A 14,726-nucleotide genomic window follows, 5' to 3' on the forward strand; every position below is an offset into this window, starting at 1 on the left:
CTTGATCCCTCTGCCTGTCAATCTGCTGCCATCCTTCAAGGCCTGAAACAAAGGACACCTCCTCCAGGGAGCCCTCCCTGATTCCCAAGAGTCAAAAACCAACTTCTCTTTCCCCTGACTCACTTCCTCAGCCCCTCACCTAACTGGAAGCTTCCTGAGGTCAGGGACCAGGCTGAGCCCCCTCAGGGTTCCTAGTGTTCAGCACAGGCCAGACACAGAAGGGACATCAGTAAACAGTGGCTAAAAGTGACTGGCAGGTCAGCAGCAGAGTACGGACAAGACCTCAGGCACCGGACTCCCTGCCCAGGAAACTCTCTGCCCAGGAAACCAGACACACAGCCCAGCCTCCAGCTGGCCTGGATCATGTCCCAGAGGCTGGGACAGAAGACAGTGCTCAGTGTGATGGGCCAGGAAAGGGCACCTCCTACCCTGACCCAGAAGGAAAGACAGACAGGCCACCTGAAGGAAGCAGGCCTCCTGTCGTCTGCCCCAGCCCCACCGGCCTGTCCTCCCTTCCCAGCTGGGCTACCCCAGGTCAGCTCCTGCCCTCTTTGGCTTTCTGGTCTTTCTGAGTTCCTCAAATGTGAAGACTGGAAGAGCCACTGAGTCATCCACCCCAGTTTCCCCACTTTACAGATGTGAAAGTAGATGCTGGGGGTAGGGGTGGGAGGTGGGAAGCTGCCCCATAGTCACAGGACAAGCCTGTAGCAGGTTCGCTCTGAGACACAACAATCTTAGGGAAAGTATAACCATTAAAACAAGTAAAACACAAGTAACTAGTCAACAGCAGCTTCCTTTTAACTAGCTGCCCCTCCCCCAGCACTGCTCCTCACCCCAGCCTAGCGAACAAGACGTTCCTGGCCCAGCTGACAGAGGAGGAGACAACGCAAACTCGAGGAGTCACGCGCCCAGGTTCTCGAAGCTTCTGTGGCAGAGCTGGGATTCGAACCTGTCGGGGAGGGAAGCAGGGCCTCCTCCCTGCTTCTCTTCAATGCCTGCCCTCACACGGACACAAACCCCCCCAAACAAGGCTCAACGACAAGAAGCAGGACACACCCAAGATACACCTGCACACCCACAGCCCCCAGCACACGGCCAGGCGTACAAGTGCCCAGTTCACGTTTGCAGAATGAACAGAGGAGTCCAGCAAGAGACAGGCCCCGAGCCTCCTTGGCCTACCCTACCAAACAACAGGGCATCTCAGGAAGCACACTCCAGCCGCTTGTTAACCGTCTCGCCTGAAACACATTGCCTAAGCTCTTGGGCCTCTGTGTCACCATCTGTAAAATGGGGTAACAATACCTACCGCATAGTGTCGTGGCAAGAACTGAGATAAAGCGTGTTAGTCACGTGGAACTGTGCCTGGTACATCACGTGCTTGGTGAGGACTGGCCAGTATCACTGTCACCACTGCACCTGGCTCCCCAACAGCGGAGCAACTTGGAGCAGGAGCCAGGTAAAACTCAGCAGCGGACACCTCCACCCCACCCCCAATGGCCATGAGGAGTGGCAGTAAACACATGGTGGTGAGTGAAGGGTGGAGACAGACATGGGCACCTGCTCTAGCCATGGACCCTGGAGAGGGCTGCAGTATCTGGGTTCTGCCAGGCACCCCAAGAAGTAAGAATAGCCTTCCCCTGCTCCCAATATAACTGCCACCCCCACCTCTCTTGGAGCCGTGCCTGCTCAGTCCCCACACGGCCCCCCAAACCCCAGCCCAGGGAAGGAAGACAGGCCTAATGAGCCACCCACAGCCCCCTGGTGCCTGCAGTCGAATTGGCAATCAGCTTGCTGCAATTAGATTTCTGAGATCCTGCTGGTGATTGATTCTAAATTACCCTTATTAAAGTCTGGGCTGGTGAGCCGAGCTTGGGGGGTGGGGAGGGGGGGGTGGGGCCCGGCTGGCAGCACAGGGGGTGCAGTTTCTGGGAGGGCTTGGGTTGAGGCTGAACCCAGAGGGAAGCAAGCCCATGGCCCATCCCAGAAGTGGGATATAGGCCCCAACCAGTATTATCCCCCACCCCCAACTCCCACCCCTCAGATTTCTCCCCAGCACCCCAAACCCCTAACCCTCATCTCTCATCTCAGAAAACCTCACTCCTGAAGGGGTGTGGTGACCAGGTCAGCAACAGGACAGGCAGAATCCAGAGCAGGTTGAGAAGCAAGCAAACACCCAGCTTCACCAGTACCCAGGTGTGTAAGCCCTGGCAGGTGGCTTGACATCTCCAAGCTTTCTTCTAAAGGGGTGGAATGCCACCAGCGTCAGAAGGCTCAAGGAGACCACAGGCTGGAGGATCACCCCCAATCCTTGGGCAAGGCCCCAAGCCACCTCCAGGCCTGAGGACACCCATCTGTGAGCCTGGAAGCTGCCGGGCTGATAGTCTCTTTAGGGCTCTTCCATCCCTGAGGTCCTGTGTAAACATCAACAGTCACCGACTCTGGGCCAGGATGTGTGTGATAAATGGAATGCAGCGGAGGGGCTCCCCAGCTGGGAGGAAAGGGAGAGGGGCCCGGTGTCACCATGTTCTGGGCGGTACCTCCAATAGCAAGGTCTCTCTGGGGTTTCAGGACTGGAAGGGCCTGAAGAGTCATCAAGTCTGATCTACCTCCAGACTGGACCACAGGCTGCCAACAACAGCTCCAAAGAATCAAAATCCTGGTGAACTCATTACCACGAGGCACCGGAAAGTGCTTCCTCTAATCTGGCCCCAACCCTGCCTGTTGCAATGGGGAGTTCTGGCCCAAGTTCTCCCTCCTAGGGCAGCCCCCACCCCCAGGGTTCTACTTCGGGTCATCCATGATCCTTCAAAATTGGTTCCCACACTCTCCAAAAGAAAACCTTATCTCCACCCCCACAAAAGCAATTCCTCAGTGAGACCAAGAAAGGCACAGGAAAAGAGCAAGACCAAAGCAGGTCTTGTGGAAGAGAAGTGGAAGAGATCGCTCTTTGGAGGAGGAACCCACTTCTTATCAGGCACTTTATTGTTCTGTATTCTCCTTCTCAGAGAACTCTGAGGCAGAGGTACTCTTAGCTCCTTTTAAAGAGGAGGCAACTGAGGCTCAGAGAGGTTAAGTGAGCTTGATAAGATCACACAGCCAGAAATCGGCAGAAGCAGGATCTCAACCCTGGTCCAGTAGGCTCTGGGGCCCCTGTTCCTTTCACTACTTCAAGCTGCACCCTCAGATTTGGAGGCCCCCCGCCCCAAAGAGACATCATCAAGGCCCAGGTGGGGACCCAGGGATGGGAAGAAGGCAGACCTCAGCCGGCTGAGGCATGCAGAACACTCTCCACCAGGTATAAAAGGCTGCCACCAGCATTCCCCGGCCTCCACCCTCTGCAGCCAGGTAGGGAAGGGGCCAGATCACTTGTCAGGGGCCACCCTCACCCCATCCCCCAGCTGGGCCCTCAGCCATTGCTGCTCAGACTCCCCCTGTAATCACAGCTTCCTGTTTGGCGCTGAGACTAGGCCTGGTCAGTGGGGGGAGGGGAGCGGACGCCCCTCTGGCCAGGGCCTGCTCTGGAGGGAAGGGGGGGCCGGAAGAGAGGCCGACCCAGCCTCCTGGAATCTTGGGAGGCTGGGAGCCAAGGCAAGGGGAGGGGGTGTCAGTCAACAAAAGTTTACCAGGCAGGCGCTGGCCTGATGTTCCCAGGATGCGGTGGAACATTACGGGGACAGCAAGACTAGCCAGGTGGTCCAGCCCAGACCCTGTTCTCTGCTTCAGGGGGCAGTTGCGGGGTGAGCAAGGGGCTGGACCCAGGGACGGCTCCTGGCTCCAGCCACCCCGCCTCCCCACCCCATCTCCGACACAAAATCACAGGGCTCCAAGCAGCTGGGCTGGAGCCCAGAACCACAGGGCCTCTGTCCCACCCAGATGTGGTGGCCGCACCTCGGTGCTCAGACCACAGTCCCCCGCCCCCTCTGTGGCCCCCCTGGCGCCTCCCGGCCCACAGGCACACGCTTGGACCCACCAGGACTCTACCAGCTTCACTGTCCCTCGATGTTTCACCCCAACCCACCTCCACAGGAGACAGCACAGAGCCCCAGACTGGGCACCGAAGTTCACAGTCCTGGCTTCCTGCCTTCCTTCACTCATTCACTCTTCATTCATTCAAACCATTCCGTTCTGGGCCAGGCACAGTGCTGGCCTTGGGGGTGCAGCAAAGAGCAAGGAAGCCAGAGAGCCTCCCCAAGGTGCTCACGGTCTATCCAGAAAGTGTCTGGCCCTTCTCCAGACTGCTGTGTGACCTCCAAGTCACTCCCTCTCTCTAAGCCTCTGTCACTCAGGCCAGAGGGACCTGTAGGTGTAAGAGGGCCAGGACTCAGGGATGGGGTGACAGGGACATAGATTGGGACTCCACACAACTCTTTAAGAGTCAGAGGGGATTAAAGGCAGGGCTGGTCATCTGTGCAGAGAATCAGCCCCAACACTGGGAGCATCCAGTGGGTGTCCAGGGGACATGCTAACTTTTTAGACCCTTCTCATCCTGAGGTTCTAAACATTCCCCTCTCCTGGGCCATGGTCACATGACCCAGACACAATCCCCCCCGCCACCAACCCCCCCATCTTGTTAACCATCGTGCAGTTTATAAAACTCTCCCTTGATTCATCCCCCAAGACCCTCAGAAGAGCTCACTTACAGATCACGGAGCCTTGAGAGGCTGTGTGGGAGCAAGGGCTCCAGAGCCAGACCCTTCCCCCACCTACCACATGTGTAGCATCACCCCACCACCAAGGCGACAGTGAGAATTAAAAGAAAAAAGATAGGGGACATGCCTGGCCCAGAGCCTGGCAAGGAGCAGGCATTCATGAAACAGGTAATGTAGGCATAATTTGGGAGTAGGGACAGCCAAAAGAGAAGTAAGTACCTCGCCCAGGATCACATGGCAAGAGAGATTGAAATTAGGACTGCAGCCCAGTTCTATAAACCTGCCAGGCACTGGCTCAATCCAGTTCTGTCACTTTCCAACTGTGTGACATTGAGCAAGCTGCTTAACCTCTCTATGCCTCAGTTTTCCTCATCTGTAAAATGGGGGTTCTAACAACTCCTACCTCCAAAGATTAAAATGAGGATTAAATGAGCCAATACATACCAAGTGCTCAATGGGCAGGGCTCCCAGTGAGCATTAGCTGCTCTTTGTGTTATTAAGCCCTCTGAGGTGTGGATGCTGCCACCCAAATCAGGGCCTTGGCCCCTGTTCAGCTCACCACCTCCCATCCCCAGCTGCCTCCGTCTGCTCCAGCCTGAAGGAATCCTACCGCAGCCTCTTCTGGAAGGACCTGTCCCTCTCCCCTCCCCTTCAGCAGCTCTGGGGATGGTCCCAGCTCCGATGGGAGGGGCAGGCGGGAGGCCTGCACTCAGCAGGACCTGTGGCTTGGGGGGGTGGGGGAGCTCGGCTTCTACCTTCTCCCCGTCATCATGCCCCTCTCACCCGCCCCACCGCTGCCCCAGCATTTTCCAGGTCTCAAGTCCAAAGCTGCCCCTGCCCCCAGCGCTGCCCTGGGGCCTCCCAGGACCCTATGACCCAGTCCATGGGATGGGACAGCCATTTGTTTTCAAAAGCCCACACTGCTTTTTTCTCCAGCAGAGCTCAACCCCATGCCAAACCCCAGTAAGAGGGAACAAGAAACACACTGAATTCACAGGCGGGGGGCACTGTGCTGCTCCCCAGAGAGCAGAAGGCACCAAGTTCCAATCCCAACTCGGCCATGAGAATGGTATGACTCCCCCCCATGCCCCCCAGTAGCAATTCCATGCAGCAAGTATTGGTCCCCAGTTGACAGGTGAGAAAGCTGACGGTCAGGGCAGGCGACAGCTTGCTCAGTGTCATATGGCACATGGCCTAGCTTAAAACCTCCTCCTCCAGGAAGCCCTCCCTAGGCTCCCTCCTAGAAAGGTCCCATCTCTGGAGAGTGCACTGGCAGGCTGTGCTGGGTCTAGCCAAGGAGCTCACTTTCTCCTCAACAGCCCTGTGAGGCTGGCACAGTCATGGTCCCTATTTGACAGATAAGAATGTTGAAACGGAGAAATCCCTTACTCAAAGTCTCCGTCCCCGAGTCCCTGCCATCTTGGGTGCTAACACTTACAGATCCCTAAGGTATCCCTGTTGTCAGGGCCTGGCCCTGGAACCGCCCAGGGGTCTCCCAGCATTTAAGTTTGACAGTGAGGACAATCTCGCGCTGGCAACTCAGTGTTCACAGCCAACCGGAGCAGCTGGAGGGGAGCGGAGTAGGGAGCTCCTGGATGCTTAAAATCACGGGGGTGGGGAGTGAGCAGGAACCACCAGGGCTGGTGCTTCAGAAGAATTCCCTGGGCACTTCCCTGGTGGTCCAGGGTTAAGAACCCACCTGCCAAGGCAGGGGGTACAGGTTCCATCCCTGGTCCAGGAAGATCCCACATGCTGCTAGGCAACTAAGCCTGTGCACCCCAAAGTCTATGTTCCACTACAAGAGAAGCCATGGCAATAATAAGCCTGCACACCACAACTCGAGGGTAGCCCCTGCTCGCTCTAACTAGAGAGAGCCCGCATGAAGCAATGAAGACCCAGTGCAGCCAAAAATAAACAAATAAACAAAAGAATTCCGGGAGTGATTTCCTCTTCCCATGGTCCCCCACCCTTCCACCCCCCACACCTACCAGGTTCCCAATCACGGAATGACAACCTTGTTGAAGAACAAGAAGAGAACGTTTCCCGAGTGTTTACTATGTGCCAGGCACCACGCTAAGAGCTTTACATATTAACCCCATTTGTTCTCCTATCCTTCCCAGCTTTCACAGGTGGAAAGGAAAGTGCAGAGAGGTTAAATCGCTTTCTCAAGATCACAAAGCCATGAACTCCCACCACTGGGAATTCAAACAAGACTAAGTGATTATCTAAGTCCCTTTCAGCCCTGATCATCCAAAAAACGCAATTTAAAGCTGAAATTTCCAGGATGTCCACACTCTAGGTCTTTCTGGGTAGACTTAAGTATAATACAACATCCGAAGCAACCCTGAAGGCAGACATCCCTCAGAGTCATAGACAGCTGCTTTCTCAGAGAGAGGATGCCAGGACACACACACACTCCCCAACTCACCACGTGCAGCATGAATGAGACCTGTTACCCCTACTGAGGCCATCCTAGAAGCTGCCCCGTACGTACACACACACACACACACACACACACAAGCTCCCTTTCAAGCTGGTGAGCACCTTGGTATCACCTTTCCTAAGTCCTTCCCCTGCCCCGAGTCAGCCACTGCCCATCCCAGTGATGCCCTTGGGAGTTCCCACCATGGAAGCCACTCCTGAAGCCATCCTGATTGGGGCTCTTCTGATCTAACTTCAGTCCCTCCTGATGCAGGATTCACCCTCTTCCTCTGGTGCCGTGCCCCTGGCCCCTGGGCACCACCCATTAACCCTTTGGCTCCCAGGTCAGATGAGTCGACGTCCCTCCTCCTGGAAAGGTGTGAAGCCTGGAGAAGACGGGTCCCCTCCATCGCCTCATCTGGAGCCCAGCCCCTCCTCTTCTCCATGTCCAGCCCCCCCATCTGAGCCTCCAGACCCCAACCCTGGGGGTTGACTTTATCTGCCACCCAGAGCTGAGTCGAAGCCACGCCCACTCCACCTGGCCCTCAGACCTGCCTCACGGAGACCTTTCACTTCACGTGCGCTCACTTCATTCCTTCCACCGCCTCGTGGCGCACAAACCATGAGCCTGGTTTTATGGATGAGGAAAAGTTCTACGAGGGACGTGAGCTGCCCAGGGCTCACCCAGTTCAGGGTTCCCGCTGGGCTGCCGAGTCTAAAGCATGGCGTCAGCACCTCTGTTCATTCATCTAGACATCAAACATTCAACGGGCCCCTTCTGTGGGCCAGCACACATGGCCTCTCATTTAATCTCTCAGGAGGGTGTTATCAGCCCCATTCTGCAGACGGGGAAAATGGAAGCTCAGACAGGTGAGACAAGTTGTCCAAGGTCACACTAGAATCAGGGGTGAGAGCAGGATTGGAACCCAAGCCTGTGCGATTTCTAAGTCTCTGATTCCTAAGATGGTCATCCAGAAATGTAGCTGAGAAAGGGACCCAGTTACCAGGATGGGTTGGATCTCTGTCCCTGCTAGGGACCTCTTTTCCTCACCCCATCTAGGGGAGAACTGGGAATGAGGCAGCCAGCTCACCAGCCCCGGTACTCAGCCTGGCATTCGACACTTCCCCACCCCACCCCACCCAGCTCAAAGCCCTCAGATAGATGGGGAGGACTGAGCATGTCCGTCCAAGATGCCCCTGCCCAACCTCCTCCCATTTCACAGACTGGCCAACTGAGGCCCACAGAGGCTTGCAGGGGCAGAGTAAGCACCTGGGGGGTTGCCTGATAGGCCTGGGTTCCTCTCACCCTGGGGAATGGGGGAGCCAGGCATAACTCTTAGAACCAACCAAGGGAACTAAAGTCTCCCCCGTTCATGGCCTGGCCAGGCTCCAGACACGTGCCCATGGGGAACTCTCTTGGGACCTGGGTCCTGCAAGGAGGAGGTGGCCTTTCTTCCTGCTGCCCCTGATGGAGCTGGGACTGAGCTCAACCCCACGCCTGCTGCGGTCAAAGAGACACCGAGGGGTCAGGTCATACATGCATACTCACTGCTACCCACACGCACGCCCCCCGAGATGTGCATGCTCCATGCACGGGGTCAACCATACACCTGCCTGCACATGCTTGCACACACACACACCCCACAGAGGTCTCCCCCCAACACAGTCACCCCTGCAAGCACACTCAGCATGGCCAATGGTCCGCAGCCCGGCCCGGGCACACACCACACACAATGGGTCACCCTGACACGACCACACGCAGGTAGGGCACGGGGTCCCCATCCACGGGGACGGGCTCGTCCTCACGCCTCATCCTTCACGCGTGCACACCCCACGGGTCCCAGCACCCTCCACGGAGGTGGCCACACACGCGGTCATCCTCACCCACCCCCTCAGGTCACCTTCACACAAGTCACCCTCCACCCCTCCTCCTCCCAGGGCCGCCTGCCCCCCCACACACACCGCCCCCGGCCCTCCTGCAACGACCCTCGGAGGGAGGAACCGAAAGCACACCCTTCCCCCCGCAGGGGGAGGCGACCCCATTCCCTAAAAGTGGCCGCGGTCCGGGCACACCCACGAAGCACCAAGCCACGTCCGCTCAGACCCGAGACACGCCCAGCGCGGCCCCGCGCCCGGACCCCAGCCGGGACCCCAGGCCGCCCTCGGGGAAGGGTCCCCCCGCCCGCGGGAAAACGAGCCCCCGGGAGGCAAGGGCGGCCAAGCACGGGCTCCCCGCAGGCCGGCCGGCGCGGGGCGCGGGAACGGGAGGCACTCACCCCCGCGGCGCGCCCCGCCAGCAGCAGCAGCAGCAGCGGAGGCAGGAGCAGCCCGCGGGCCCCAGGCCCGGCAGCGGCCCCGGCCCCGGCGCCAGCCCCGTGGGCGGCCCCGGCGCGGTGCGGCGGCCCCGGCTTCATGGCGGCGGCGGCGGCGGCGGGCGCCTTTGTTCCCGAGGCGGCGGCGGCGGCGGCGGCACGGCCCGGCGGCTGGCCCGGCGCGCTCTCGGTCGGGGCTCCGGCTCAGCGGCCCGGCTCCGCCCGGCAGCTCCGCGCCCACGGCCGCCGCGCCCGCAGGAAGCGTGCGCTGCCGCCGGGCCGCCCCCAGCGCGGGGGGCGGGGCGCGGAGGGGCGGGGCCGGCGCGGAGCGCCCCCCGCCGCCCGGGTCCCCGCGCGCCCCGCGCTCCGCACGCACCCGCCCGCCGCGGGATGGGGGTACCGAGGGGAACGTGCGACCGGGGACGGGTGGCTGGCCTCGCTGAACCTCGCTGTGGGGACCGGGACCCGCAGCGCGCGCCTCCCCGGGCCGTCGCGGGGCTTGGAGGGGGAAGGACCCCGCGTGGAGGTGCGGGGTACAACCTGGCTCGTCAGAGAGTCCGGGTAGATGGGTCTCATCTGCGTGACAATGGGTACCCTCCCGCTAAGGGTTCACTGACTCTCCCAGGACCCATCCATCACCCCCTCCAGCCGATCCACAAGAAGGGGCCACAGGTCATCCGAGTTCACTGGGCTTTGGTGTCTCCAGGACACGGGTGGGCAGCGGGACCACAGAACAGGCGTGGCCCTCTCTGGGCCTCAGTCTCCCCTCTGCGCCGGCGGGTGTTGACCTCTGGGCCCTGACACTGGGTGGACAGACCTGGCCAGGTGCTTCTTCTCCCGCAGCTATGTGACCTCAGGCGGGCGCTGCCAGCTCCCCCAGCCTCGGATTCCTCACTGTAGGCTGCAGACCCCTCTGCTCCCAGCGCAGGTGGTATGAAAAGTATGTCCCAGATGGGGGGGTGCCCTGCGCTGTAGTCCTTTCCCCTTGGGTGCTCATCCTGGGTTTCTCTGTGGCTTTTATCCCTGCCTGACGTATGATGCACTTCGCTCACCCGCTGGGATCTCCCACCACCAGCACAGGAGTCCCAGGAGGGCAGCAGCTTGGTTCGTCTTATTCACTGCTCTGTCCCCAGCACTAGCCCAGGGCCTGGTGCAGAATAGTGGTTGGGTGCAAATTTGTTGGATCAGTAAATGTGTTTCTCACTCACTCCCATCCACCTGTTTTGGAGGAAGAAGGGTATAGACATTTACTAAACCCCTGATCCATGCCAAGTACTTTACATGAGTGACCCCATAAGGTAGGAGCTGTCAATATCTCCACTTCCTAGATGGGAAACAGGCCTAGAGGGAGAAGATTATTTGCTGGCACTGGCCAGCTGAAAGTCTCCACCCCCAGCCCCCCTTTCCCCAGACCCATTTCAGGGCCTGCCTTCAGCAAAGGGGAAATCATCGAACTGAAATTGGAGCAGTTCCCCCTGAGGAACAGGAAACTGAAACCAGGACTGATGGAGCCAGGAGGGGAGAGTGCCGGGTGTGGACCCGAGGAACAGACCCTGGCACCAGGCGTGGTTTGGGGTGTGGGATGAATCAGGACTGGCCCTTCCAGGGGCTTGAGAGGAGGGTCAAAGGGCAAAGGTCAGCTCAGTATCACATGGTGCTTCATTAGGCGTTCCCTGCAGGGTAGCTCACGAGAGCCTCATCCAGATGCCCTTGGGCAGAGATCTGGAGAGGGAGGCAAGGCAACTTCAACACTCTGAGATTCAAAAATCCCTGGGAATTCTGAGCTCCCAGCCTCTGGGAACCCCATTGCCAAAGCTTTAGGAACTCTGACCCATGGGCCCCTTGGGAAGATGGCTGGAGAGGGGCTGATGGGGCCCAGGAGGTGGGGAACTGGTTCCAGTTGAGGCAGCACCGCTTGGAGTTAAAGAGCTCTGACTCAGCTGGGCTAACACCTGGGTTCAGACCTCCGTTCTGTCAGATGTGAGCTGGGTGACTCTAGATGAGTGAGTTTACCCCTCTGAGCCTCAGTTTCCCAACTGTAATGTGGAAAACATGACCACGTGGTCACTCATTCATTCATCATCCAAAGATAAAGTGAGTGCCGTGTGTGCCAGGACCAGGGCCATGTGCCAGGTTGTAAGGATTAAATGAGCTCTTCTGGCCACTGAACTGGGGTTCAATAAAGGTGGCTCAGTCATGTCCAACTCTTTGCAACCCTATGGAATGTAGCCCCCCAGGCTCCACTGTCCATGGGATTCTCCAGGCAAGAATACTGGAGTGGGTAGCCATTCCCTTCTCCAGGGGATCTTCCTGACCCTGTGATCAAACCCTGGTCTCCTGCATTGGAGATGGATTCTTTACCGTCTGAGCCACCAGGGTGGCTGAGATGATGCTTATTAAGTAAGGGACCCAGATATGAGGATAGTTACTTCCTAGAGGGGCTGCTGCAGGCCCAGGGAACAGGCTGGGTCTGAGGAGCTCCTGAAGGGCAGACTTGGGGCCAACAGGGTCAGGGGAGGGCGTCTGAGATGCCAGATGTCCGCTCTGTGTAAGGAGGGACTTTGGAACAGCTGGAACTAGCCACAGATGGCACTGGCTACTCTGAGAGGTGGGGAGCACTCTGGCTGGCAGGTAGACGAGGCTCAGAAAACTAGCCATCAGGAAGGCCATTAAGACAGTCCCCATGCACAGAATGGGCATGGCCCACCTTCAGAGCTCCCTGCCAGTTCCGAGACTTCTGGAAGCTGTGCCCTCTTCCCTGACGTCCCAGCGAGGGGGGAGGTTCTTTGGACTGGGCAGGCCAGGAGCGCCCCCTGCCGCACCTCAAGAGATGCTGATCCCGGCCGGAGCTGAGCCGGGTCTGAGCCCCGAGGGTCTCATTCTGCTCCTCACCTCTCCCACCTCCCCCACCCTGCTGTCCTTGGTGTTCAGAGCTGCACACACTCACCGCATCCCAGCAGCTGACGATCCATGCAATCAACACCCCCCTCCCCATGGCTACCTGTGCATTGGAGCCTCACCCCAGCTTCTCGGGGTCTCCCTTACCTGTGATCACCATCCACACAGGCATCTGCTCGCCGCACTCGGAGAGCACAACTCCCGTGGCCTGCTTGGCCCCTCGGGGGAACCTTCCTGACTCCCTCAGGTGGGGCTTAATCCCCACTCATCCCACCCACCCCCAAACCAGCACCCTGGACAAGACCCAAGCTTGCCGTCCCAGCCCTTTCAGTCTCTACTGTCTGTCACTCCCTACCCCGCTCCCACCCCCCACCTACCCGAAGTGGGAGACCTCAGAACCCCCAAAGGACAATGGGGCAGAGCTGACTAGACGCCAGGCACAGCTTAAAGATGCACATCGCCTGTAAAGTGGCTTTATCCCCACTTTACAAGGGATGAACCACAGCCAGCCCAGAGAAGTTAGGAGACATGTCCAGGGTCACCCAGCTGGTGAGGGAGAGCTAAGCTCGTGACCCAGGCTCTCAACAGTAACACTGCAATGCCAGGTCCAGAGGTCTGTCGGGGGGGATGTGATTTGCACCATCACCTGGACACAAACAACTTGTGGATGCACTCAGATGAGCCTGGAGACCAAATGACCCTGCTACAGGCACGCCAAACAGCCAGGCCCCACCACCCACCCCACTCAGACCTTCCTCTGCCCCAGCCAGACTGCCTGGCTCCAGCAAGGCAGCAAAAGGGAAGTGGAGGCCTCTGCCGGAATCTCTGAGGTCCAGGCCTGTGTTGCATTTCCAGGCCTGGAACACAGGAGCTGCTCAGCAATCATTGCCTGACTCCACCTGCTCCCAGAGGTTTGGCTAAACAGACCGGCTCTTTGGAACTCACACTGCCGTGTAATGATGAGAGCCAGGTCCTCCTGAGGGCTTGCCCTTCGCCAGACACCATCCAGGGCACCTCCCTACTCCTCTTGCGGCCTGGGATTCGTGTACCACAAACACACTCGCCTCCTCGCGTCATTGCTGAGAGGAGTCTACCAGCGAAGCCTGGCACACGGGGAGAGGGATGCATGGGTTTGCGCCTTCCGTGGTCCCCAGTTTCCAGCTGAGGTGACTGGCCCAGGGTTGCCCAGCCGGGAAGTTAAGGGGCTGACAGAGGACCACTCTGCTCTTCCCTGTGGCCACGCAGGGGACTTTGTGATCCTCACCGGCCCTCCAGCTCAAAGCAATCACAGGTCTGGGAAAAGCAGTCTGTGCCTTGCCTGGGCTTCCCCTGACTCCCCCTGCCCGCCCCGCACCTACCTTCTCCCATCATAACTTTCCATCTTGCCCAAGACTCAGGATGGAGCCAGAGCCCCGATTTGCTTCCGAGAAAAGCCTGAATGACAGAAGTCCTGAGGTGTCATTGACCCCAAAATCAGGAAGTGAAAGAGGATTCTGGCAAGAGGGCTCCGGCTGGAGCCCACAGAGGGAACTTGGGAAGGTTCGGGCTGTCTGCCTGCTGACCCAGCAAGTAGAAGTGTCACGGGATAAGCTGAGTGGCTGCTGGGAGAGTCTGCAGGGCCTGGGTGGGAGCGGGAGGGCTTGGCCTCCATCGGGGGGAAGCCCCCTGCCCACCAAGGGGCCTGCCCGTGTGAGGGTCTCAGAAGGCCATCCTCGAGCCTTTCCTGAGCCCCCCATGTGCGAGGGACTTGAAGGCACATCTCCTCAAGATGAAGAGTGGGTGATGCCCCTGGGCATACAGCTGCCAGGCACGGGGCCAGGATTCGAACCCAGGCTTCTCCTAGGTCTGTGAGCTGGGGTTTGGCAAACTCAGGACCCACAGGTTTCCTGGGAGGCCCCTCGGGCAGGTATGGAGGAGGGGGAGGGAGGAGGGGGAGAGAGGAAGTCCAATTTTGTTTCAGATGAGTGACCTGGGAGCCAGAGAGCAGGCCTGGGCTGGTCACCCAAGAGGGGAGAGCAGAGGTCACAGAGACCCCAACAGAGACCCCTGTTTTCGGGCAGGTGAAAGCCGAAACCTTGTCCCTGGGTCTGTCTGGCCCAGGCGCCAAGACTAACCGGGGCCTGGGGGGAGGTGGAAGGGAAGGAGGAACAACAACTGTTCCAGGAGTGAGGCTCTGACCTCAAACTGGGTGGGGATGAAAACAGGGATGAACCCAACGCTGTGGGACCCGAGTTTATACAATTTGAGGGGATCATGAATACAAAATTAGGGGCTGGCTGGCTTTGGAAGGGGGTTGTGCCAGTGAGGGTCCCCAAAGCTTAAGCTTCATTTGTGTTACATTCGTCTGAACAGAAGCCCACAGCCCAGCCAGGTACCATCGACTGGGTCCAGCAGGGTCAGCAGAGGAGCCTGGGCAGGGAGGGGTTAACCCCACTCCGAGGGCTGT

The 14,726-nt window shown here is 58.8% G+C and overlaps 1 protein-coding gene across 1 annotated transcript in view; it reads right to left on the reverse strand.

Moving 5' to 3' along the window:
• Window positions 1-9,509, reverse strand: part of SDC3 (syndecan 3) — a 38,610-nt gene extending 29,101 nt beyond the window's left edge. The window contains exon 1 of the mRNA XM_043445000.1: window positions 9,347-9,509. Coding sequence (XP_043300935.1) covers window positions 9,347-9,484 — 138 coding nt within the window. The 5' untranslated portion in view covers window positions 9,485-9,509. The remainder of the gene's footprint in view (window positions 1-9,346) is intronic.
• Between the last annotated feature and the right edge of the window lie 5,217 nt (window positions 9,510-14,726).

Source organism: Cervus canadensis, chromosome 24 (genome assembly GCF_019320065.1).
Source record: "Cervus canadensis isolate Bull #8, Minnesota chromosome 24, ASM1932006v1, whole genome shotgun sequence".
Lineage (NCBI taxonomy): Eukaryota > Metazoa > Chordata > Mammalia > Artiodactyla > Cervidae > Cervus > Cervus canadensis.